The sequence below is a fragment of the Melitaea cinxia genome, chromosome 26 (genome assembly GCF_905220565.1).
Source record: "Melitaea cinxia chromosome 26, ilMelCinx1.1, whole genome shotgun sequence".
NCBI lineage: Eukaryota > Metazoa > Arthropoda > Insecta > Lepidoptera > Nymphalidae > Melitaea > Melitaea cinxia.
This window is the reverse complement of record NC_059419.1, coordinates 4592529-4618287: the sequence shown is the minus strand read 5'-3', so window position 1 is coordinate 4618287 and position 25759 is coordinate 4592529. Positions and strand designations below refer to the sequence as shown.

At 34.8% G+C, this 25759-nt stretch overlaps 1 protein-coding gene across 1 annotated transcript in view; it reads left to right on the top strand.

Annotated features, from left to right (window-relative positions):
- LOC123666551 (twitchin) overlaps window positions 1–23949 on the top strand; it is a 119457-nt gene extending 95508 nt beyond the window's left edge. The window contains 22 exon segments of the mRNA XM_045600665.1: window positions 113–229; window positions 699–864; window positions 1567–1727; window positions 2144–2302; window positions 6081–6288; window positions 6748–6934; window positions 7429–7583; window positions 8860–9012; window positions 9626–9755; window positions 10228–10327; window positions 12800–12965; window positions 14782–14906; window positions 16929–17124; window positions 17405–17574; window positions 18025–18143; window positions 18427–18574; window positions 19206–19372; window positions 20279–20417; window positions 20822–20927; window positions 21822–21958; window positions 22300–22469; window positions 23406–23949. Of these exon segments, the coding sequence (XP_045456621.1) occupies window positions 113–229; window positions 699–864; window positions 1567–1727; window positions 2144–2302; window positions 6081–6288; window positions 6748–6934; window positions 7429–7583; window positions 8860–9012; window positions 9626–9755; window positions 10228–10327; window positions 12800–12965; window positions 14782–14906; window positions 16929–17124; window positions 17405–17574; window positions 18025–18143; window positions 18427–18574; window positions 19206–19372; window positions 20279–20417; window positions 20822–20927; window positions 21822–21958; window positions 22300–22469; window positions 23406–23612 (3386 nt within the window). The 3' untranslated portion in view covers window positions 23613–23949.
- Window positions 23950–25759: the final 1810 nt, after the last annotated feature.

The window sequence follows — 25759 nt, the reverse complement described above, 5'->3', positions numbered from 1 at the left end:
TGTCATATTTTTTTATTAATACAATGAAATGCCCTGAAAGGGAAGGTGGTGGCCCTGTGGACACTCAAACCTATAAAATGCCCACGACTGACCTAAAATATAAATATTCCAGAACGACACGCCATCCTCACGATCCGTGACGCCAGCAAGATAGACTCAGGACCGTACAGAATTACCGCTGAAAACGAACTAGGACAGGATTCCGCCATTATCAACATTGAAATTAGCGGTAAGTGTAATAATAATATTATAATTTATTGATTAAAAACTGCGCATTGGAATTATTTTAAAACAACTAGGTTCTTAATTCGATTGTGTTTTTTTTCTGTGTACCCTCATATTTTTTTACTAGGTGTGTTAATTTTGATAATCATTTTTTTAAGAGCGTTTGTGGTCCCATTTAAATAGAGGCGGGATTTCACGAATCGTTTTTGAACTATTCCCAATAATATGTACTTAATTTACAATTTTTTCAAGTACCTAGATTTGGGGTGTTCTCGTTTTATTACTTGTTGCCGTAAATTAAAGTTGTTTTTTTGTTTGAGAACACAGTGAGAAAAATCAAATATTTAAGTTCACGATCTCTAGCTTAATGATAAGAACTAAAAACTTATTGAGTCACAACTGAACTAAAGAATTTATATAACAAAGCATGTAGCTACAGATATTTACACGAGTGTTTGGGTAATCTTTTCCAGATCGCCCAGACCCACCGCGCTTCCCAGCTGTGGACAACATCGGCGTGGATTCATTGGCATTGTCATGGAAGGCACCAGTGTGGGACGGCGGTTCAGACATCACCAACTACCTGGTCGAAAAGAGGGAACACCCAATGTCCAGCTGGATAAGAGTTGGAAACACCAGGTATGTTGCATGCATGCATTATTTATTTTTAAATTTATAGCAGAAATGTGGGAAACTAGTGAACAGTCCGCCTAATGGTAAGCGAATATATTAGTCTGGCCTGCAATAATAGGAGCATTGCGAGTGGGTTGCTGACGTCACCTTGGTCACCACGGGAACACAACTGTTACGTAGGAGCAGTATTGTTTTGCTGCAGTATTTTGTAAAGTTAAAGTCACAGCAACTGAGGTAGGGCACAGCAGGAATTTCCTGCTCAAAATATGGAGCAGCCCGACTGGGGAAGTACCTCGACCTTACAGAAGATCACAGCTAAATAATACTGTTTTCAAACAGTATTGTGTTCCTGTTGGTGAGTAAGGTGACCAGAGCTCCTGAGGGCAGATTGGGTCGGCAACGCGCTTGCGATGCCTCTGGTGTTGCAGGCGTCTATAAGCTACGGTAATCGCTTACCATCAGGTGAGCCGTACGCTTGTTTGCCGACATAGTGATATAAAAAAGAAAAAAAGTACTTTTCTGCTCCGACTGCTTCTAGATTGCGAGTAAATTATTTTCTTAAACCGATGTTTTTTTTCATCAGCGGTAGTGAACACAAAATTAAATTTTATTTATTGCCACCCACTCAAGTATTGGAAACACAAATTATTCATTTTTTTAAATACAACAATGTTTTACAAATGTATATATTTAATTATATTTCCACAGATTCACAACAATGGCGATCACAGGATTGGCGTCAGGCAAGCAATACGAGTTCCGAGTATACGCTGAAAACATTTACGGACGGTCGGAGCCTAGCGAACCCACGTCTCTGATACAGACCAAGTCTATCATCAAGAAAGAGTTCAAGAAGAAAGAATATCCGGGTATGTTATGGTGTCCTAGTTAAAATTTATTTTAATAATTTTAAAATCTAAGACGAAATTTTTCAGTGTTTATTAAGTGGTTTTACGTATATTATTATAGTTTTCACAAAATAAACTTTAGCAGTAATATAAAGCTTATATTTGCATAAATCTTTAGTCCATACTTGTTAAAGAAATTATGTGTCGTCGTTGTATCTTAGCTGGTCACGCCTCTTGCCTAATTATAGCGTAGTAAATTAGAACGCCGTATTCAAATTACTTTTTAAAATAAGCTATTAAGACAGGCAATTATTTTTACTTAGATTTATGTTTAAATTTTTTTTATTTCTCATTAAGAATCAGAGAGGTTCACTTGATTTGAGTTACTTATTTGTATTATATCGATAACTATTATATTTTCACCTTTATTTTTCCAGTTGATGAGACAGGCAAACGTATCCGAACGAACGCAGATCACGGACCGGTCAAGGACTACGATAGCTATGTCTTCGACATCTACAGTAAATATGTACCGCAACCCGTCGATATACGCACTTGCTCTGTGTACGACAAATATGACATACTCGAAGAGATTGGTAAGTTTTTAACCGCAATTAAACACTTTTATGGTGATATAAATAGGCCTATCTTTCTAATTAAAAATATACAATACACCATAAATATTTGGTCACAAATGTTGTAATTAATTCCTGACTATGAAGATTTGTACAGATTAAATGTACTTATTTTTATATTATGTAAAAATGTTGCATGTTTTATGCACGTTCAGATTACACTAACACATACAAATTAATATGTTTACAGATCAACACTATAGAAATGGTTTGACGGTTTACACTTATAATATTTGCAGATAACATCTGCATGCATACCAAAATACTACACTGACACAAATTATAAATACTATTTAAAAAAAAATTACAGCGCACACATCATAGCGCACAAAATGACCGGATTATGCGACAGTTTTTTCATTCAATATACTTACACAAGCACACACTTTATACATTATGTACACATCGAAAAACACTCGTAACAACAATACTACACAGCACACAATCATAGACAGATATCTAATGACTAGATTTATCACAAAACTAAAAATACTAGAGGATATTTAGACACGAATTAAGACGCTGAAAGTTGTGATCGATTCTTTTAAAAATCACTATATCCTTTATCTCCCAGACTATATTAGCTACAGCTTCATCCCTAAGGAGTTCAAAACATCCGAATTTTATTTGACTACCCTCAGTAAACAGTTGAGATAATGTACAATAAATGATCATACTCTTAAGTATTTCTAGACACAACTTAGCGTATTCATTTGTTAGTGTTTTAGTATAAACTACACAGAATATTATGCAAATCATAGAATTAAAACAACTACACTTCTATACATAATTAACCGGACATATATATATTCTGACACATACATGATACACTTTTATAATATGACATAGCTTGTAAACAAATTTGTAACAACAGTTGTAAATAAAAGGAGAGGTGGAGAAAATATTGACTGGCAATGACTAGAATAGAATTAACAGAAAATTAGGTAAAATATAACAAGGACTTTAGAATGACTCAATTTAGTTACTAGAGTAGTTGTAACTTAGTTTTTCATGTAACAGTGTTCGATAATTTAAAATAATAAGTAATAATTAATTTATAAAACTGTTAATTTTAAGTTGTGTTTAATTGTCGGTGTGTAATTTTCAATTTGTTAATAGTGTATAATATTTTAAAGTTTCTGATTTTAAATTATTTACAATTAAATATTTATTTTGTACATGCAACATTTAATACGGGTAAAAATATAGTTTATATGAAGAGGTAAGTAAAACTATAATCATTTCTTTATATCCTATCATTCCACATGTAAGAATATTTGTTTTAAAATGAATTACAAATGGCAAACAATATCAAGTATTATGCTTGCTGTACTGAAGTATTTTCGATAGACTGATAGATTAAAAAACAATTGCCAATTGTATTTGTAATTGGTTCAAAATGAGTAAAAATATTTTTGGATATCCCACACCGACTTAAAACAAATAAAAAATAAAATAAATCAAACGAAAAGCATGAAAGTAAAGCGTAGAACTAAACTTAACTCACGAAGTTGCTTGGGAAATTAGAACTTTAACACATGACTAACAAAGTAGTTGTTCTTTTGAACATTATTAGTATAGGTATCGGCACGGATATTGAGCGCTCAGCTATAGAATATAGGGGTCGCTTTGCGCATCGTATAGGGGTTGCAAACAATTTTGCTCGGTACGAAAATATAAATAAATAAAATGTACAAGTACGTAGTACTAATTAAATCAACGAATTAAAATACGTGAAGCAAAAAGTTTGGACCCCTTTTTACGAAAATTGCGCGGACGGAGGAGTATGAAATTTCGTACACTTGTAGTTTATATAGAGAAGGAGTGCAGAATGCTAATATTTTTATTTAATTATGCATAAAATACATTAAATAAAAAAAATACATCACCCACACTACCATGTATTTGAAACACACGTGCATATCGACGGGTGCAAAGTAAAAAGAGTTATATACAAAACAGCAACTTTTCAGGAGAGCGCAAAATAGGAAAAAGTGCTCCCATTTTGTCAATTTCAAACCAAATTTGTTGAAATTTTCATCACTGCTATATTTTTTAGAAAGACAAACAATTGTATATTTCATTTCTTCTAATTATGTTTAATTTACGAGATATTGCAGTTGTCTGCCTCTACATTGTGCTTAAAAATATGACAACTGAGTTAACTACCACTTGGTCGTTTCTACATAGGAATTAATAAATCTGGGTTTAATAAAGATGTTTCATATATTTATAAGTATGACTTTTCCAATTCCAAAAATTTCCAAAAACGTATTTCCATGTCTATTGTGATCTATTCAAATGGTTTATTATTATGATAATACTTTCACACAAACCTTAATACGTAAAAAACCAAAACAAACAAACATTGTTGCCGGCCGGCGAAGAACATGACATCTGACTGATGACACAATAGGAATGAACGTGCGCCCCCCGTGCGGACTGCGTAAAAGCGGCCAGGTGGTAGTTGAACGCATGTACGTCGTGTAATTTTACAAAACAGCAGTAGTTGTCTTCTTTTACTTGACAAAAGTACAAGAAATGAGGTGATATTTGTATTTTTTATTTAGCCATGTTGTAAAATATAAAGTTTTTAGTTAGTTACTGCAATAAAAAAAAAATCTCAAAATTGTAGTTAACTTTTTTTACTTTGCACCCGTCGATATATACTCTTTTGTTTATTATAATTACGGTCGAATTTCGATCAATGGGCGACCACTATTACCCATTGATGGTCATCGCTCAATAGCCGTGTCAGTAACTATATAAAAACAATGTCGAATTTCGCAGGTGACTTCGTGAGAGCTTCTTCTAAACGGAAACAATTTGGAGGTCTGTGTGTGAATAGATCGATGTAGTGCATCTCTATCTATCTGCATCTCTCTCTCACACGCATACTATATATTTATAATTTTATACGTATATTTTTTTTATTACTATTACTTTTTTTTTAATTATACACGCTTAGGCACGTTAAAAACGTTTTTTTAAAACGTTTTGGAAATTAATAAGAAATAACTTTTTTTAACACTAAAATTTACTTAAAAGAAAATAGGTTTTAGTATTTTATGGTAAATATAACCAAAAAGATTTTATGATAAAATAAAAAAATAACTATAATAGAAAAATACACTTAATTTTTGTAAATGAAAAACATACACAGTCACTGTATTATTTAATTATTTTTGAATATTTATTCGTTAATAGCTTACTTTGTTATATATTATTATATCTAAATTTGCTGCACGTTTTTGGCTTTTAATATAATTATGATATTTCTTATATTATATAAACGTATAGAAATACAGCAGATACCTATCGATTAATTACTATATAACTATTAGGAAACTTTTTTTTTAAATATATATAATGATAATATTGTGTTATATTAACAATTTATTACATAGAAGAGACATGGTTTCAAAGTTTTAGAATACGAAATAAGAAGAATTACGCAAATTGTATTAAAGGTCCCCTTTGACTAAATATTCATTACCATACACAGTAAAAAGATTATCCCACATTGTATATACATATAAACTTATTTTTTTGGTTCATTAAGTAACTATATGTCTACAAGTCTCTGTGTCAAGTAAATATATGCCTGTTGTAAGAGTAATATTTACAAATTTAATCAAAGACTCAATTCCGATATAAAAGATCGAATATTCAATAAAAAAATAACCAAAACCCCAATCCTACCAAAGGCTTATAATCAACGTAACGGGAACTGTCGTAGGCACAGGCGCGTTCGGTGTAGTCCATCGGTGTCGCGAACGCGCTACTGGCAACTACTTCGCAGCTAAGTTTATACCAGTCGCTGGAGCTATGGAGAAAGAGCTGATCAAGAAGGAAATCGATATTATGAATCATTTGCATCACAGGAAACTGATCAATTTGCACGATGCCTTCGAAGATGATGACGAAATGGTTCTGATATTCGAATTGTGAGTAGATTTTTTTATACACCTATATCGGCAAAGAAGCGTACGGTTCACCTTATGGTAAGCAATTACCGTAGCTTGTAGACGCCTGCAACACCAGAAGCATCGCAAGCGCATTGTCGATCCATCCCCTCCCCCAGGAGCTGTGGTCACCTTACTCACCACAGGTACCCAACACTTCTTGAAAGGTATAGGTAGGTCGAGGTATATCCCCAGTCAGGTAACTCCAGGTTTTGGAGAGGATATTTTGAGAGAGATCATATCGGCTACATCAAATTAGTAGCATTTCTGTGACAGTATGAAAACGGACAGTATTATTACGAAATCAAGTCATAGCTTATATGTTTCGTATTATGAAATAGAAACAGTTAATAGATAACAAGTGTTCAACAACTAAATTTATTCTAAAATGTTACTAAATTTCTCAGTCGATCTAAAACAATTTCCTGACACTTTTAACAGCCTATCTGGCGGAGAACTATTCGAGCGTATCACGGAACCTGGCTACAATATGAGTGAGGCCGAAGCAGCGCACTACATGAGACAAGTCTGCGAAGGAGTGCGACACATGCACGAGCAAAACATCATCCACTTGGATCTCAAGCCTGAAAACGTTATGTGTACCACCAGGACTGGTACTGATGTTAAGGTATGAGGTTGTTATTTTTTACCCAGGAATTGACGGTAGATGAATATCATCAGTCAGAGCAATAGTTGAAAACGGTCAGAAAGTAACACAAAGAACTTATGTTTAAAAAATGTATTGGTTTGTCGAATGTAGAGACAGTGGTGAAATGTTCAATCTAAAGCATAATCGTTAACTTTTTTTTACTTTTTGTATTTTTTAATATAGTGCCTAGTTATGCATTTTATAATGATTAATTTGTTCATATCAGTGTGATCCTGTTTTGGCCATATGCTAACATTATATTGTAACATACTATTATATCATAACGCTGTTGGATTGCCTAATAGAATAAATAAATAAATAAATAAGCAAATAAGGAAAATATAAAATACATTTTACTTTAAAATGAGATTAAAAGATGCAACATTCTTATACGGTTATAGGATATCAAATAGCTCAGAAATCTATATGTGTGTATGTGTTTGACAAGCTATAGCGTAATTTTCATTGTCTAGATTATCGACTTCGGTCTAGCCACAAAGTTGGATCCGAATGAAGTGGTCAAGATATCAACCGGTACAGCGGAATTTGCAGCACCAGAGATTGTAGAGCGCGAGCCAGTCGGTTTCTACACCGATATGTGGGCCGTTGGAGTGCTCGCTTATGTGTTGTGAGTATTGTCATCGTTTTACTAAGTTTTACGATTCTAATCGGTTATGATTCGTGTATCAACCAAATGAATTTTGGCCCTCTCGGTTTCTTGAATTTTACAAGTTTTCTTGGAAGTTTTCATATTTACAAGTAAATAAAAACATTTAGCTGTGTGGTTACGGCAGTCTAGAATATAGCCACCCCCCTCTTCCCGTGGGTATCTTAAGTGGCGACTCAGGGATAACACAGTTCCAATACCATCTTGGAACTTAAAAAGACGACCGATGGCGTAATAACCATCCAATTACTTTCGCTTCAGCCTGTAATATCCCACTACTGGGCATAGGCCTTTTTCCCCGTGTAGGAGAAAGACCATCCGATTACTGGTTTTGTGAAATACATAGGCCGAAGACACGAACTTGGCCAAGGCTTATGTCTTTTTTTAATATAAAGATATATCCACAGGCTTATAATGCCGGTGCTTTTGTAATTCCAATTTTTATTTTTGTTAATATTCGTTACTTGTTACTTACACAACTGCAACTTACATCAATAAAACAAATTATTCTAAACTTAGTATCCCTAACGCAGACGTGCCACCGACCAAAATTACGCTAACTTAATTGATATCTTACATGAAAAAGATAATTTTTTTGTTTTTTTTTTTTTTATATTATTACTAGCGACCCGCCCCGGCTTCGCACGGGTGCATTGCTGATACTAAATATACTACAGAATATCTTTATTTATAGTATGAAGTTAGCATGGTTATTAACATAATAACAACATTCAAATATGCGTCGTTAGATTACACGTTATTACAGAATGCGTTGAAGAAATAAAGGTTCACTGCTCGTTCCCCGTAGGGGATAGCGTGATAATATGTAGCCTATATGTTGACCCGACTTCTTAATAATATTCGTGCCAAATTTGAAGTAAATCCATGAAGTACTTTTTGAGTTTATCCCGGACATACATACAGACAAACAGACAAAAATTCTAAAAACCATATTTTTGGCTTCGGTATCGATTGTAGAGCACATCCCAAGTATTCTTTTAAAAAAATATTCAATGTACAGTTTTGACTTTCCTACCATTTTATTATATGTATAGATTATTTTTTTTGGCCTATGCCTAGCAGTGGACTGTGATAGGCTCAAGTGATGAAAGCTTTGAAAAGCAAACGTCACGCATTTCAATCTTTTTTACGTTAAAGTATTTACGTTTATGGGTAGTAAGTACCAAAAAGACAAATGTACTTAAAATACTCTTATGCAACTTTTTTTCGTTCTTAGATTATCCGGACTGTCACCGTTCGCCGGTAACAACGACATTGAAACCTTGAAGAATGTGAAGGCTTGCGACTGGGAGTTCGACGAGGAGGCCTTCCAACACGTATCTGATGATGCTAAGGACTTCATCAGACGGCTTCTGGTCAAGAATAAGGAGTAAGTAGTGTTGGAATTTGGTTAAATTTAAGGATAGAGGGAGATAGTAGAACTTTTTAGTTTTTGACTTAACATATTTACTTGAAAGGAGGAGAAGGATATTTTCAAATGTTACTGTAAAATCTAAAAAAAATTTTTCGATCTTAAAGAGAACTAGAGTTTTGGGCTGCTTAAACCTATTTTAGTATAAACAATGCTCCAAGCCTTTCTTCAAACCCAACTTATACAAAAAAAAGAACAGAACGAAACGAACAAAGAAACTAACCTTTCCAAAAGTGCAAAAATAATAACGATTTATCACTTTTCTGTAAGTACTGAAAATGATATCACGAAATTTGTCCAAATAATTTCTATTAACCATCAACTGAGACATACTTATACAGATTAGCTCAAACCAATATTTTAGTGTCAACAATGCTTAAAACCTCTTCCTAAACCCAAACACACAAAAAGAAAAGAAAAAAGTTGTTTATTTTTCCGTGACTAGAAACTAACCCTAGAAAATTGCAGTAAACGACGATTTGTCATTATTCTAAAAGTGGAGGAAAGAATAACAAAAAAAATTCTAAATATTTTCCCGTAACTAGCGTCTAAAACCTCTCGCCAATTCCAGGAAGCGTTTGACTGCCCACGAGTGCCTGGCTCATCGCTGGCTGGCCGGAGATGCCACAGCGGCCCGTACTGCCACCATACAGGCGAGGAGATACGAACAGATGAGGAACAGGCTACGGCAGAGATACGAGGTATGTGGAGCAGCCCAAAAAATATCAAATCGCAGGATGAAGCTATAGTTTTGGAACTTTTGGCATATTTTATTGTTGTCGGTTTCTCAAGATATCGCAATCATATTTCGATTTGTTGATTTTAATCCCATTAATATATTTGTGATTTTGGATCACTCTATTTTTTACTCTGTACTATAATTATTTTAATTAAAGTTGTATATAATTAGTATCCAATAAAAATAACTATTATTATTTAGCCTTATTATATAGCCTTAAATTCGATGTAATGACAGTGTGTATACTATATAGACAAAACCTTTTACCTGTTGCCTATTTAAATATGGTATTCAACAATAATAATGTTTTCAAACAGAACTGGTCATCATGCCTTAAATTCGATGTAATGACAGTGTGTATACTATATAGACAAAACCTTTTACCTGTTGCCTATTTAAATATGGTATTCAACAATAATAATGTTTTCAAACAGAACTGGTCATCATTCGTCCTGCCCATCGGAAGGCTCAGCGAATACAGTTCGTTGCGCAAGTTGCTTATCGAAAAATGGAAGATTTACGATGGACAATTCGGTAAGTCTTATGTTTCTTGTGTCTTCATTTATTAAAATTCTTTGATTTTAAAATCTGGATGATAAGACAACTTTATTGCTTTAATTATTTTTTAGATGTTACTCTAGATGGTTTTTAAAGATGTTGTTCTATTTTTTTTTCTCTTTTTCGTAAACTCTGAATTATTTGGTATAAAGAACTACATCTAATCACGCTTGAGAGGTTTCAATCAACCCAATTCTATAACTCAACTACATATATCTAATGTATTTCTGAGTAGCCCGTTGGCGTAGTTTGTAGTGCCGAAAGCACTGTTTTTTGCGGGTTGCGGGTTTGATTTTCATCTTAGTCTGTTTGTAATATTTATATATTTTTTTATCTTATATATAAAATTCTCGTGTCACAATGTTAGTTAAAATATTCTGTAGCGACATCTATCTCACGACATACAAACTAGAGAAAACTGATGTATCGCGATATCAAAGTTATCAGAGCGATTGAGTACATATCGACGATGGAAAGGCATAATGTATTATCCACCGTTTAGTAAAATGATCAGGAGAGACGATTAAAGTTTTAAAAACTTCATAACTTTTAAAGTATTGGAGATATCTCTATGAAATTATGTGAAATAGTAATAAAATTTATTACAAATGTATACATTTAATAAAAAATAACGTATGTCTAACATTTGTATTATTTTATGGAGTTAATACAAATACCATAAAATCTCAGATAGGTAAAATTAGTCTATATCTAAATATTACATCCAAAAAATGTCAAGCAAAGTGTTTTATATCCAGAATATAATTTAATATTTTCAAGTAAATTGTTTTATATCCAAATAAATGTGATATTACTATCGCGTAAAATGACTTAAAAACAAATCCAATCATGACCAGAGAGAGGTAAACACTTTTAGGTAACCTTTTCATATCTATGCGAACCTGGTAAAACAGTTGTACAGACATCAGTGTATTAGAACAAAGAGGGTCAAGTAGCTTAACCATACACTTAACTACTATTTAAGCCACAAACTAAACTTTAAAACAAAACAAAAAAAAATGAAAAATAAATGTTTAACTGAAATTATATTTATCATAAAGTTACAATTAAAAAACTGAATTAAATTTTCATACTGACGTTTACAAACATAGTATATAACATATAATTATATTATTAAACTTAAATTAATACTTGATAAAAAAAAAATAAGCTACAATGTGTTCTTTGGACAGTTTTAATTTGTACTTAAGGATTTTCAGTATTTTTAAAAGATTTACAAAAAATAACTCAAAATCTTAACACCTAACTATTAAAAAACTTTTCAGTCCACCATAACGAGTGGTTTAATGAAACTTCTTAGGTAATACTCAGTTATCATCTATCTCAACATTAGAAATGTCTTCAAAATCTGAGTCTGGTAGAACATCTGCCTTATTGGTGGAGGTACGAAGATTCAAGTACTCACTATGATATCTTTGAGGAATGACAAACGGTCAGTTTAAATGCAGATTTTATTTGTAAAAAAAAAACAAGTAAATTTTGTTTTATTGTATTAAAATAGATTCTAGAAAGAACAGAAAAACGACTCAACGCATAATGTTACCTTATTTTGGATAGGTAAAATGTATTATCTTGGAAACAGTGGCATTTTAGAGTAGAGTAAAATGTATTAACTTACAATGACTAACATTTAAAATCGGAGTAAAATGTTTTAATTCTACTGATCAAGAAAAGTCAAGTTGGGTATAATGTATCAATTACAAAAATGGTAATATTATAATTTGGTAAATTGTTTTAACATTTAAATTTGGTTAAAGTCAAGCAAGGCAAAGTAGCATAAGATAAAAATTTTAGTTATGAGGTGTTTTAATGACAAAATCCACTATTTAGTATAGAGTTAAAACACAAGAAAATATGAAAAACTTCAAAATCACTGGTGTATTAACGACCATAAAAGTCGTCAGATCGAGCTGAAATCAGGACCATTCGAAAGAGTTCATTCTCCCGATTCCAACGGTATATATAACTCGATATCGCCAAAAATGGCGGTTAATACAATATGCCTTTCCACCATCGATATACAAGTACAACCGTCAGGGAGGTAGTCCGTCAGACACAACACACGTCTGGTCGGAGGATCCTCTCTTTTCAGTGGTGGATGAGGAACTTCAGACCCCGTTCATCTCACCCACAAAACGCCTCTGAAACGGCTGGACCGATTTTTATGAAATTATGTGAGCATATCGCGTAAATCTGAGAATCGACTAACATCTATTTTTCATACCCCTAAGTTATAAGGGGGGGGGGGACTAAGGGGGCTTATAATATATGTGCCAAAACGTTTGCGGGGTCAGGTAGTGTCTATCGAAATAGTGTTTAAATATTTAGCTATAATAGTCGACAGTCACCTATAACAAGCCTCAAGTCGCTTACCATAGGAACAGTCGACCATGTGCATGCTTTATTAACATTGGTGTGACGCGGCAGACCGGCGACAAGCGGCCCCGCGGTTCGTGATCAAGCCGCAGTCGGCGTTCTGCTACGAGGGCCAGTCCGTGAAGCTGTACTGCCGCATCATCGCGTGCGCCGCGCCCACCGTCACGTGGTCGCACTGCAACCGGGAGCTGAGGCAGTCCGTCAAGTACATGAAGCGGTGAGTGACGTTCTTATATATATATAGACTAGCGCTCGACTGCGATCCCACCTGATGGTAAGTGAAAATGCAGCCAAGATGGTGCGCGCTTGCCTAGAAGATACCCATTCACTCTTGATAGATACCCAAGTTATAGTTAGTTGGAAAAACGGAAGGGCATTCCAAATTTTTGCGGTGCGTATCGGAACGAGGAAGCAAAGCGTCTTAGTGTCACATCGTGGGATTTGAACTACGTAGCGGTTCAGATTCACGCAATGCCTTGCGGTTTGGTGGTAAAAAGGTGATGGTGGAACCAAATTGTATAGTTTTTGAGCACACTCCGAAATATATCCTGTAAAAATACCGACAGACAGGCAACCTTGCGCCGATGTTCCAAACTTTGAAGTCTAGAGTTAACTAGCGATTCATAACCGATGAGTCTTCTGGCGCGTCGATCCACAGAATCCAAAGTAGCAAGCTGGTACTTGGCAGAGCCATCCCATAAATGGCTGTACTCCATGCACGATCGAACTTGTGGTTGGTACAGAGTAAAAAGCGGTTCCGGTGTTAACTACTGCCTAAATTTGTTGAGGATAACAAGTTTCTTACCAGCAGTTTTTGCCGTGGATTCGATGCATTGTCCGAAGTTCAGATTAGATGAAACATTTATACCTAGAAAATCAATACTTTCGGTAATCGGTACAGATACACCACTGGAAGTTGGAGTTAGTGAGAATGAACTCCGTTTAACGGTAAGAGGACACGCTTGCGTTTTGTAAGCATTAAATTGGACTATATTGGCATCATCCCAATCGGATACCTCTTTCAAAGCCAAATTTATGCTTTCGACCAGAGCCTCACTACGCTCAAGAATTTCAGCCCTACTAACATGGGGATTCGATTTGTGTCTCTCCGTAACAGTGCTGTCATCTGCGTACCCAAAGATACCGGGCCTGGGCCTGTCATTAATGTGGAGCAAGAAGAGGGTTGCAGAGAGGACTGATCTATGAGGGACACCAGTATTAACCGCCATCACCGTGAGACGATGAGCTACCACTACGCTACGCTATGACCACTCGAAATGATCGCGTACTCGGGAAATCTGATATCCAGTTACAGAGGCTAGGGGTATTCCATAAGCTGAAAGTTACTCAATAGGCTCTTATGCTAGACCCGATCAAATGCCTTCGATACATCAAGTGAGATGGCTAGTGCCTTTTCTAGGCTCGTTCTGTTCGCCCGATCACACTTTTCGTAATGCTCTCGTCAAGCATTCACCAGCTAACTCCCTAAGTCAAACGTGTGTAAAAAAGTTTTACTTCAATAAAAGAACATTACAATAGCCTAAAAAGTTGACTCATATTGAACTATTGATAGTATCCATACCCTTGAAAATCTTCAAATATTTAATACTCTTGCATTAAATTTTACAGGAAAAAAATTTTTCTATTAGATTTTGAATAATAGTTTGGTGGATTGGGTAATGTGCTAACTATTAATTTTATTACGACACATTGTCTCAAACTTAACTCTTTTATCTTTTTTTATTTTATTTTTATTTTTTTTTTTTTTTTTTATATTTTTATTTAGGAAACAAACAGTACAATAATACAAAGAAGAAAAAAAAACGTACGTGAAATTAATGCATTATAAAAGTAATGGGCCAAAAAAATGTATACTATTTTTATTCAAATGTTTTAAATTGTTATTAGAACTTTTGTTTTTCATTTTTTTTTTGTTCGAATATTTTCTAACGAATCCTTAACAAATTTTAGACTTGGATAATGTAGGAACTTTAGCGGAAACTGAACCATTTAAATTGTATGTATATAAACAGATACGCAGGCGACGACTACTACTTCATAATAAACCGTGCGAAGCTAGAGGACCGCGGCGAGTACATCATCAGGGCTGAAAATCATTACGGCTTCAGGGAAGAGGTTGTCTTCTTGAATGTACAACGTGAGTTATTCACTACATTTTACATTATTTTACCAGGTAGCTCTCGTCCAGTTGTACCTCTGTGTCATAGCATGTTGGTTTACTGCCTATACAAGCGCTATATTCCGTGATAAACGTGAATCGAAATGAGAAAAGAATTTGGAAAATTTTACCAATAAATTCTAAAATGGGTGACCTATCTTCCGGTTTAAAATATTGATTGAATATACCGTGTTAATATTCCGAATAACTGATAATACTTTCTATTATTGTCAAAATCTAGTTCGTGTAATGAATCACTACGTAATTTAGTCCAATTCTTATTGTATACAAAATTTGGCACATGCCTACCAAAGTCTTACTACTAAGACATTGTTTATACTTGAAGTATGATTTCTTGAAATAGATAATCATATGCTACTTATATTTAATTTCGTCGTATTGTTTAAGAAAAACCAACATTAATTAGTGAGAAAATTATTTTAAACAATGTAACAATATAAATATAAATAGAAAACAAATTTTCAATGAATCAAAATTAACATTTAAACGAATTCCGACGCTTGTTTCGTGACTAATATAAATAATTGTCTGACATTAAACACGTTCCACGATCATCTCTTACAATCAAACCTAAATTCAAAAGTCAGTTAGTTAAATGCCAATTAATAAATATGCCAGTTCAAAAGACTAACAATTTGTCGCGTTAAACATAGGGGCATCCATCAAGACGCCTCCGTAGCGCGTGTGTCTTGGAGAGAGATTTATTGGCACCATGTTGGATTTAATGTTTAATTTGTATTATTGTTTCATGCAATTATAGAGTAATTTCTTTGAATATATACTTAAATATTACTGTCATACAATGGCTATTTTTACTACCATTATATTTGTCATGCGTGCAAATCTTCTAAAAATTAAAGGTGTTTCTAAAAGATAAAGGGTTGGTATGAATTGTCTGATTTCCTGGAATCTTATTTAGGTTAATGGTTATTGTTCCTTTTCATTCTCGTCATGACTTTTGCTGCTTTAGTTCTAGTAATATAAACAAGAATGTTGCTATCTATCTTAATCTAAACGTATCATAAAAAAATATTTCAAATTAAATCAAATCTAAAAAGATAATAAAATAATTGCAAACAGTAATAATACTCAACAGATAAATACACTACTCATTCTAATATAATCATGTTTGATGACTTAAAACACAGTCGTTATTTACGTAACAGTTAGATTAGAACAAAAAGTAACGTACAGAACTAGGTCACAAACGCGTCTATTTTCGAACCTAGGTTCATTGGCTCCGTGATTGTCTAGGATTTAATTGTATCTTGCACCAGTCTCGGCGTGATGATTCAGTTTGTTTGGATTCGAAGATATAAAAGTTTTGTATTGGATTATTCGGGAATAATTGGCAATGGAGGAACGTAGGTTTTATTTTTATATTGTTAATATTACAAAATATGTTTTAAACAGATTTCTGATTTACAAATTTTGATTCGGTACTACTTCTCATCTTAAACTTATTGCTTGGTCAATATAATGTGAAAATCGTTTGTGAGATTTGAGCGTATAGACAAATTATATATATCCAATAAGGCAAATTTATTGAAGATGGGAAATGCACTTATCCTGCTTATCCATGTGTACGTTACCCGCATACCTTTACGACCGTATTACTACTACGTGTAGTACCATACTTGTTTGCCTCCCTAGTGATATATAAAAAAATATTTTGATGATAGGAATAAAAAAAAAAAACAAATATATCATATCGAATTAATATATACGAGTGCAATAAGGTATGTAAAAAAAACTAATGTATACATTAACATTTAATTAAATCCCAAAAATAGTTTTATAAAAGACATGAGGAATGGATGATTTTTCTCTGAATAAAATTTATCTACAATAACTATTACTTCAAAGTACTCGTATTTGAGTATATAATTGTAAAAATAGGTGCGCAAATTTATAAAAATATATAATAAACATGAATCTCCAATATGTCTCTGTCGTTATTGACTGTCCACATCTTTCCAGCGGTGCCCAAGGTCCAGAGGCAACACGTATCCGAAGAGCCTCGTCGTCGCGAACCACTGCCTTATACATTCTGGCAAGAATGGAGCGAAACCGCCCCTTCATTTACCTTCCAACTGCGACCTCGTGTAATGCAAGCCAGGGATACCTGCAAACTACTCTGCTGTCTGAGCGGCAAGCCCACACCTACGGTTAAATGGTAAGATTATGAACTGGAAATAATTTTTCCTCTATATTGGTACTGAAAGCTTACTAAACACTTTCATAAGATATATGGTAAAAAATTGTTCGAGTTTCACTATTTCTGCATTTTCTCTTTTGTGTGAGTATACCATACCATGAGCAAACCATACTTTCTGGAATTGTATGTGTGACTGAACGAATATTAGAATAATATTCGTTCAGTCAGACACTTATCAACTTATTTGAAAAACAAATAAGAAATGTTTCACCATCTAAACTTGATTTTTAATTTCCAGGTACAAGGACAAGCGCGAGCTGTCCAAATATGACTATGCGATGACGCAGTCTGACGGAGTCGTGACGCTGGAGATCATTGACTGCCGACCGGAAGACAGTGGAAAGTACTCGTGTGTCGCTACCAACGTACACGGCACTGACGAGACCTCCTGCGTCGTCATCGTTGAAGGTGAGTACCGCGGGTGTTGGGGTTTGGTGGTGTACGGTATCAATAAGAACTCGGTTCGTATTAGATGGCTATGATAGGTTGTTCAAATTTTCTTTCAAGTTGTGTGTGCGTGTGCAACTTGGATATAATACTTGTGACGGGGACAGTAAATGAAAATTGAACATGCAAATATAACAGTATTCTAAAATTTAGAAAAAAAGTTATGTATATATTATTTAGCAAGATTAATGACTGGGTTACTTTATAGAAACTTGACATATACGTAAATGTTTGTAATGTATTATAAATTATAATTTATTATTGTTTTAAAAATTTTTGGAAACCATATTTCTAAATAAATAATAAGAGTGCCCCCCCCCCCCACCTTGTTATATCAAAGAACTACTGTATGAAAAAATTAAAAATATTTTTTTTTAAAGTATAACAAAAAATATAATTAATTTTATCCAGGTGAAGTAATAAGCGAAGAACAAGCAGCGCTGGCTCACAACCTGCTGTACTCAGGCGAGAGACGTTATATTGAAAAGCCGCTGAAACCGGCTCCGATACCCATCATTACAAAGACTAAGGTAACATTGTCCAGATTATTTGAAAATAATTACTTAAATACAACATAATTATTCGCGAAGTTACAATTAGGAGTATAATAATTATTTTAGTAATATAAATGCCAAAAGAATTTTGGTTGTAACGCTTTCACCGCAGATTATTATCTATTGGTAAAATATTAGACTTTTAATCATTAGTTTTCTGACTAATTAGAAATATGACAAGTATTTTTCCTTTATATAATCTTAAAAAGTCGTTGCGAGAATTAGCTTCTTAATTTTCAAAATTGATTCACTATCATAGGTGACAATCGACCCACCGCCCAAATCATCAGGTCCTAGACCAAAGTTCTCACCACAAACGTCAGTAGACGCCAGCAAGAAGAAATATGGAGCTAAGCTTGACTCTGAAGCCTCATCAAGGTCTAGGAGTGCTACTAAGGAACTAGTCTGTGAGTATCAGATAGACCATAAATAATTTCAAGATAATTCGTAAAGTGTATGGTACAAAATTGTATCTTTTGTGTTTAGTATTATAAACATATTTATTTGTTGCATATAAATACATAAATAATACATAAACATATATATATATATATATATATATATATATATATATCAATTTCAATATTTAAAAGTTATATTATAGTTAAAAGCGTACATTGACAGCATTCAAAAGTGGACTAACTTTTGCAACCAATATCTTACAAAAAACCTTAGGGAGAAAGATTACGGTCAACTACAACTATACTGTTACAATTGAACTTATATTTATCCTATAGAAAATTTTTGTAACTAAGAGAAAAAAAAACAAGTGTGCTTTAGACCACACGACTGAAGTAAAACTTCTGCACAATAGGCCTGCACTGTGTCTTAGATATATGAAACGTAACTGGCTATGAGAGAAAGAGAGAAAGAAAATGTGTACTAGCACCTCTCTCTCTTGCTCCGTTCGCCTCGATTGATCATACTTTTCGTAACGCTCTCGTCACGCATTCACCAAGTCAAGCGTACATGAAGTTTTACTTCAAAAACCTATCAAATGTTCAACTTTCAAAGTAAACACATATTTTCTAATTACAGTACCGGCCTCAGACTCATCAATGTGTAAGCCATCGTTCGCCAGAGCATTACCCGACGCTCTCACCGCTAAAGACGGAGCTCCACTACTACTGTCCTGCTCTGTGAGGGGTGACCCCGACCCTAGGGTCGAGTGGTTCAAGGACGGAAAGCCCTTGCATTCGTCGGAGGTCAGTATTTTGGAGTATTTCAGTATTTTCTTTTGTACGACTAGGCCGGCAAACAAGCGTACGGCTCACCTAATAAGTAAGCCAGAAAATCAGAGCAATGGTCGAGGTTCAAAACTTCTAGTATAGGATAGGAAATTTAATCCATTCCTCTGATGTAAACGGGTCACATATAATAAAACAAGGGAATATACATTCATGTAAATCTAAAAAAAAAAAAAACTCGAAATAATATGGTAGCAACAAGTCAACAAACAGTACTAACAGTTTTAGTTTGCCGGTGGCTCACCACGCCGACGCGTTGGCGTAATGGTCACAGCACTGGTTTGTGGCTGGGGTGGTTTGCGCTGGCATTTGTGGGTTCGATTCCCGCACATGACAAACATTTGTATTGGCCTTGCTGATGTTTGTCGTGGTCTGGATATTTGTGCAGTCTTTGTGGGTCTCCCCACCGTGCCTCGGAGAGCACGTTAAGCCGTCGCTCCCGGTTGTTATCATGTACCCCCGATAGCGATCGTTACTAATAGTAGGGATTATCCGCCAACCCGCATTGGAGTAGCATAGTGGATTAAGCTATGATCCTTTTCCTACATGGGGACAGAGGAACAGACCCAGCAGTGGGATATTATGGGCTGAAGCGATTGCTCACCGAATAAATGGGCAATTGTTGCTAAAATTAGACTTACTAAGTTACTTGCATTAATAAGCTATGTTTATTATGTCACAATATGAAAATTATATACCAAACGAACTGTTGTTAGTATTATTGTAACATAAAATAAGTACTTCCAAATAGGTTTTTACTCTTTGAGAGGACTTCCAATTTGTAAAATGAGTAACGAACACATTTAAAGAAAGAATCGAGTAATATTTGAAAATGTAATTTACTGTCAAATTGTTTGTATCCAGGTCGTAAACCTCAAATACAAGAACGGCGTAGCGTCTCTAGCCATATACGAAGTGTTCCCTGAAGATGAAGGCGTGTACTCCTTGAAGGCTATCAATAGCCAGGGAGAGATCGAGACCAAGTGTAACGTTACCGTTAAAGGTAAGGAATACAATCGTAGATTTATAACTATATGGCCATAATAAGTTTTAGCGTCTTTAGTAGTGGCTTTTTTATGTTTAACTCGGTAAAATATAATATTAGACGGAATGGTATTGTAATAATTAACAAAGATCATTATGTTACTTTGATTAATAATAATTAAATTATAATTTAATTTATCACTTTTCTTCTAGATATTAATAAGATTTTATTGGTATGGTTGACAATGCCTATTGTAAAGACATCATTGCCGATTTTTATATTAAAATTGAAGTAGTCTCTAGATTTCATTAGTAAATTATGTCTGAAAGAACTTTTTTTCTTTGGAATATATTCGATGATATTATATGTTGTACTGACAATTGTATTTAAGAACTTTTGATGAATGGTCATTCTGTTCCCAGTCGCAGGCCAGGCGAGTGCCCCTGAACCCGACCGACCTCCTCGCATCGTAGACCACGCCAAGTCACAGAATGTTCACGACGGGGAGCCCGTCACGCTCTCCTGCAGGTACGTGGTGGCCCAGGAGCGCCTACTCTAATCCTGACATGGTCTGAGTTTAGACCATATTTAACCCATACTTGGATTAAAATCTAGTCAAGACACTGACTCTATAATCTAGACAATGTTTTGTATAGTGGGGTAGTGAGGAGTATGACTTTTTGTAATTAAGTCAATTGTAAGGCAAATGTGATCAATATGTAAATTAGCATTAGAACCATCCATAAATTACGTCACACCTTTTTCCACGAAGTGTGACATTGTGTGACAAGGGATAGGGAAGGGTCCAAATTTTTGTGACATCATATTCAAAATGTAATTGATATAATTTTTAGTATTAAAATGGTTTAATAGTTCATACCTATGTTAGAATTATCTTGATTTTATTGAAAAATAATTTAAATAAAAAAAAATGTCGATACTAATCTTTTTATTTCATAAATAAAAATTTATAAATCTAAAAACGCAAAACATATGACGCCACAACTAGGTAGGGGGTCTCATAAATGTGACCATCTGTGACAAGGACGGGGAGGGGTCGAAAAAATCGTGAAATGAATGTGACGTAATCTATGGAAGGCACTTAATGTGATTCATAATCAATATTTGAGGCTGCAATGATCTAAAAGAAATATGGATCGGGGATAGTAGTAGCTTATTGGTTTCTTAAATATACTTATAAGAGTTTTAGTTCAACTTATTATTTCAATGCAATAAATGGCAAAAAGATTTGAATCATACTGACGAATCGAGTGATTATTTTTATTGTTATATAAATACATAATGAAAGTATAAATTTTATAATACATATATTTCGAGCTTTTCTTAATCTGTATCTAGATAAGGCCATTTCTTCCATCACATTTCGTAACGATACGTAAAGCAAATGCTATATTTACACAGAATCGCGGGTGCCGAGCGTTTCGACGTTGTTTGGCTACATAACAACAAGGAGATCAAACCTTCGAAAGACTTCCAGTACTCGAGTGAAGCGAACATTCACAAGTTGCAAATCGCTGAGATATTCCCGGAGGATGCCGGTAAGACCGCTGCTTTATACTAATTTAATATGCGTATTCGGTTATAATATAGATAAAGAACTTCTTGTAAAGTTGAGTAACATGATGCTTTGTAACAGCTCATAAGAAACAACCATACTTTATTTAAACATTTTGTCAATTGTCAAAAGTTAGGTAGCGAAAATTAAAGCAGCATTCAATAATATGGTAGAAATTCTGCAGACTGAGAATCGAAATTTTGGTCCATATTAACTTTTTCCGTACCGACGTGACCTTTGAGCTTAAATTTATGTCCGTATCAGCCTACAAGTTTCCAAAAGCAAATTTCAAAATCACCAATTTAACCATCAAAAACATTCCAGGCGTGTACACATGCGAGGCGTTCAACGATGCCGGCGAATCTTTCTCATCGTGTACACTAGTAGTTAGTGTAGCTGGAGAACAAGTCGCCACTCCGAAATATACAGACTTCCCGCACTCAGTTACCGTGTCGAGCGGCGAACCTGCTATCTTCTTCGCTGAGTTGGATAAGGTGAGCACTAAACGTGTCAACAAAGGTTAATTATTACGTTTGGTCTATTATATGTGTACGCAAATGAGTACGGTTCGTTGATAATGATGCAATATCTATGCGTACAATCTGGATCGAGCATGAATATATACTCGCCGGTAACTAACGGTACACGCTTTGAATATAGACCAAGAGACATGCACAAGCACAGCTCACCTTGCGCAGCAGAAACGGAAGACGGAGTGGTTCTCGTTGGCTTTGTTGCGACTATAAGGATCTATGCTGGCCAGCCACGGTTTTCTGCATTAATCGTCCACAAATCATGCCACACACAAACTTTTGCAAGATGAAGTATTCGGTGAAGCTTTTTTGATTTCAACGGAAGCAATGGCGACGCGTGCGGTTAGATGACAGCTGTTCTTGTTCTTGGCCGCCGCGGGCGCTGCTTTCTTTGGGAGGTTGGCTTGCGCATGCGCGCCGGTGATCCGGGCGCTCTCATTGGTCAAATAACAAGCGTGTACCGTTTAAAATGAAATTAGGACATTTCATTGGTTAAGTAAACGAGCGCACGGAAATTTAAAAATTATAAACATTTGAACGTCAAAAACGGAACAATATGTCTTTATATCAATTCAAGAATAATGTGTATCATTATCTCCATCATAAGAAGTATATGAATTTTTTTTTCGTTCACAAAATTAAGTTGATATTATGGTATAGATAACATACTTATGAATAGTCCTATTTGTATTAAAAAAGGTGAGATAATTAAAGGTAACACTAAAAATGTGAATAAAACCAATTCGTATATTAGAACTGACCAGACTGATTTGTTAGTCAATCCAACTAAATTGTGATAGACAAGCGTTGTCGTTTTACCCGCGTTGATATGTACGGCTACAGTTTCATTTGAGCTTTGGTGTTGACGTTACTGGATAATATGTGTTCTTGTTACAGCCACCACTCCAGCTTCAATGGTTGAAGGACGGTAAACCAATCGACGAAACTTCAAGCAGATACAAGTTCCAAATGGAAGGCACGTCGCGATACCGTCTCGAGATAGTAAAGTGTAACCCCGATGACGCCGGACAGTACCAAGCTCGGGCTGTCGGCTCCAAGGGAGACTCCCTCGCCGCCTTCTATCTTAATGTAGTTGATAACTAAAATACACGCGAAATAAACACGAAAATTCTCATTACAAGGACTGACGTACATATACATAACGGGACCCAAGACGCCACCTTGTGGTACCCCGTTAATTTTTTTTATATGCGAATAATGATAACTGAAACGATTTTTATACGATTCGGAGTCTTAGTGTAAAGAAGTTCATTTTTTATATGATATGATTATTTATTTATTAATTTATTAAGTATTCTGTAAGTGTTACACCCTGTCGAAAGCTTATGAGAAGTCGCCTGGGAAATCGAATCCTCGTTCGTTCTCTAGTCACTGTTTAAAGTTTAAATGTTTTATTTATTATAATCAATTGTTCTGGTTATTTATTTTATTTATCCAAACCTAACATATTTATCGCAGCTTCTGGATTAAAGCTTGGAATTAATGAATGTTGCTTAGATTGGGGTCAGATAGAGTATCGACCGGTGACCTTCCCGTGAGTATTCTGTTCGCCACCACAGAGTACCTCCGAGACGGTTGCCCGGAGCCGACCGTAATCATTAATATTATTTTTATATACATTTAACTGTACTATTTAATTGTAAATAATTTTATTTGTATCACGTGACCGAGTAATTTATAAATAAATATGTATAATTAAAAATATAATATTGTTTTATTTTTAATCCTTCATCCTTCATATGACGATTGGTGAAGTATTCACGGGAAACTATGATTTTTGTAGCAACTTTGAACTTAACAAGTAGATCTAGTCAGGGTCTTAGCCAAAAAAAGCGCGCTACTCTATTTACCGTAACCTACTGTTACCCACATACAAACGAAAAGCTCCTGTCGACTTTTTGAAACACATATAGAGGATTAATTTGGAGCCCACGGCTCTAATTATACAAATGAGAAATATCTGCTACATATTGCACATGTATATCTGTGCATGCTTAATTTATGATTTGGTAAATATTAGCTATTGATCAATCTAGAGCAGACGTGTCCTGGAGTGGAGACCTTGTGCTGACAAAAGCAGCGTGGGACGCCACCCGGCCTAAGGAGTGACGATCTACATAAGATTCCCGGTGGAGACTTGATGAGGATTGCTGAAAACCGGGATGTCTGGCGCGAGCTTGGCGAGGCTTATATCCAGTAGGCCAGACTGAGATAGGCTGTAGTGCCTATTGATTAAATTTGCTTGATAATTATTTTTGCTCCATTTTTCGTCTCTGTTTTGATAATATCCAAAACGATTGCTCGTTTGCTAAGTAATGAAATGTTCGCAGACTGACTTAGTGCAGATATTATGGAAGGCTTTTTGAAATAATACATTATTCAACTAATTATTAAACTACAAACCCACAGACGAGCTGCTCCAGATTTTGAGCCGAAAATATGCCGCTGTGACCAATCTCAATATCCTACGCCAATGGAGAAGACACCAAGTTGACTGCTTGGTATCGTTGAGATTACAACATAAAACTTTAAAGACTATGGTCTTAAATAATGATCTTATATAGGTTTAAAAGTTAGTATGTGAGGAATCTTCCAATCTTAAAATTTCGCTGAACACTGGTACACACGTACAGTGGTACGACAATTATGTCAGTGTTCATGCTGGAGTCACGAAGTAGTAAACTAGTGGCAACACGACGCACGTTCTCGTTACTTTGGAAAGATGATATTGTACTTATTCATCTGGACTTTAAAGGTTGTAGACCAGCCTTGCATTAATGACGTGATGTTATTAAGCAACTTTTAACCCTCTACACCACATGAGTGATATATGGTGTGGTTTTAAACTGCTACAACATTCGCCACTTCCTCTATATATTAGTAGTAGCTTGTTTGTTGGTTTCTTGGTTTGTAGTAATCGTGGGTTTAACGAAAAATAAATACACATGATATCTCATTACAACCCCCTTTTTTAAGCCTTAGATGATTAATGGAGAAAGTTTAAGTGAAAATATATTTTATAATTAGTTTATAGCACGGTCTTATACACAGGTACAATGGTGTGAAAGATGAGTACGATAATTAATAACTTTTCTTTTTTTTTTTCATAACTTTTCGTTACTGCTATCGATGTTTGCGGTCACGTGGTGCGGTGCTGCGCACACCGGTTAGGTAACATTTCATTATAATTGGATCTATTAAGTGACGTTTCATTGTAATCAGTTATATTT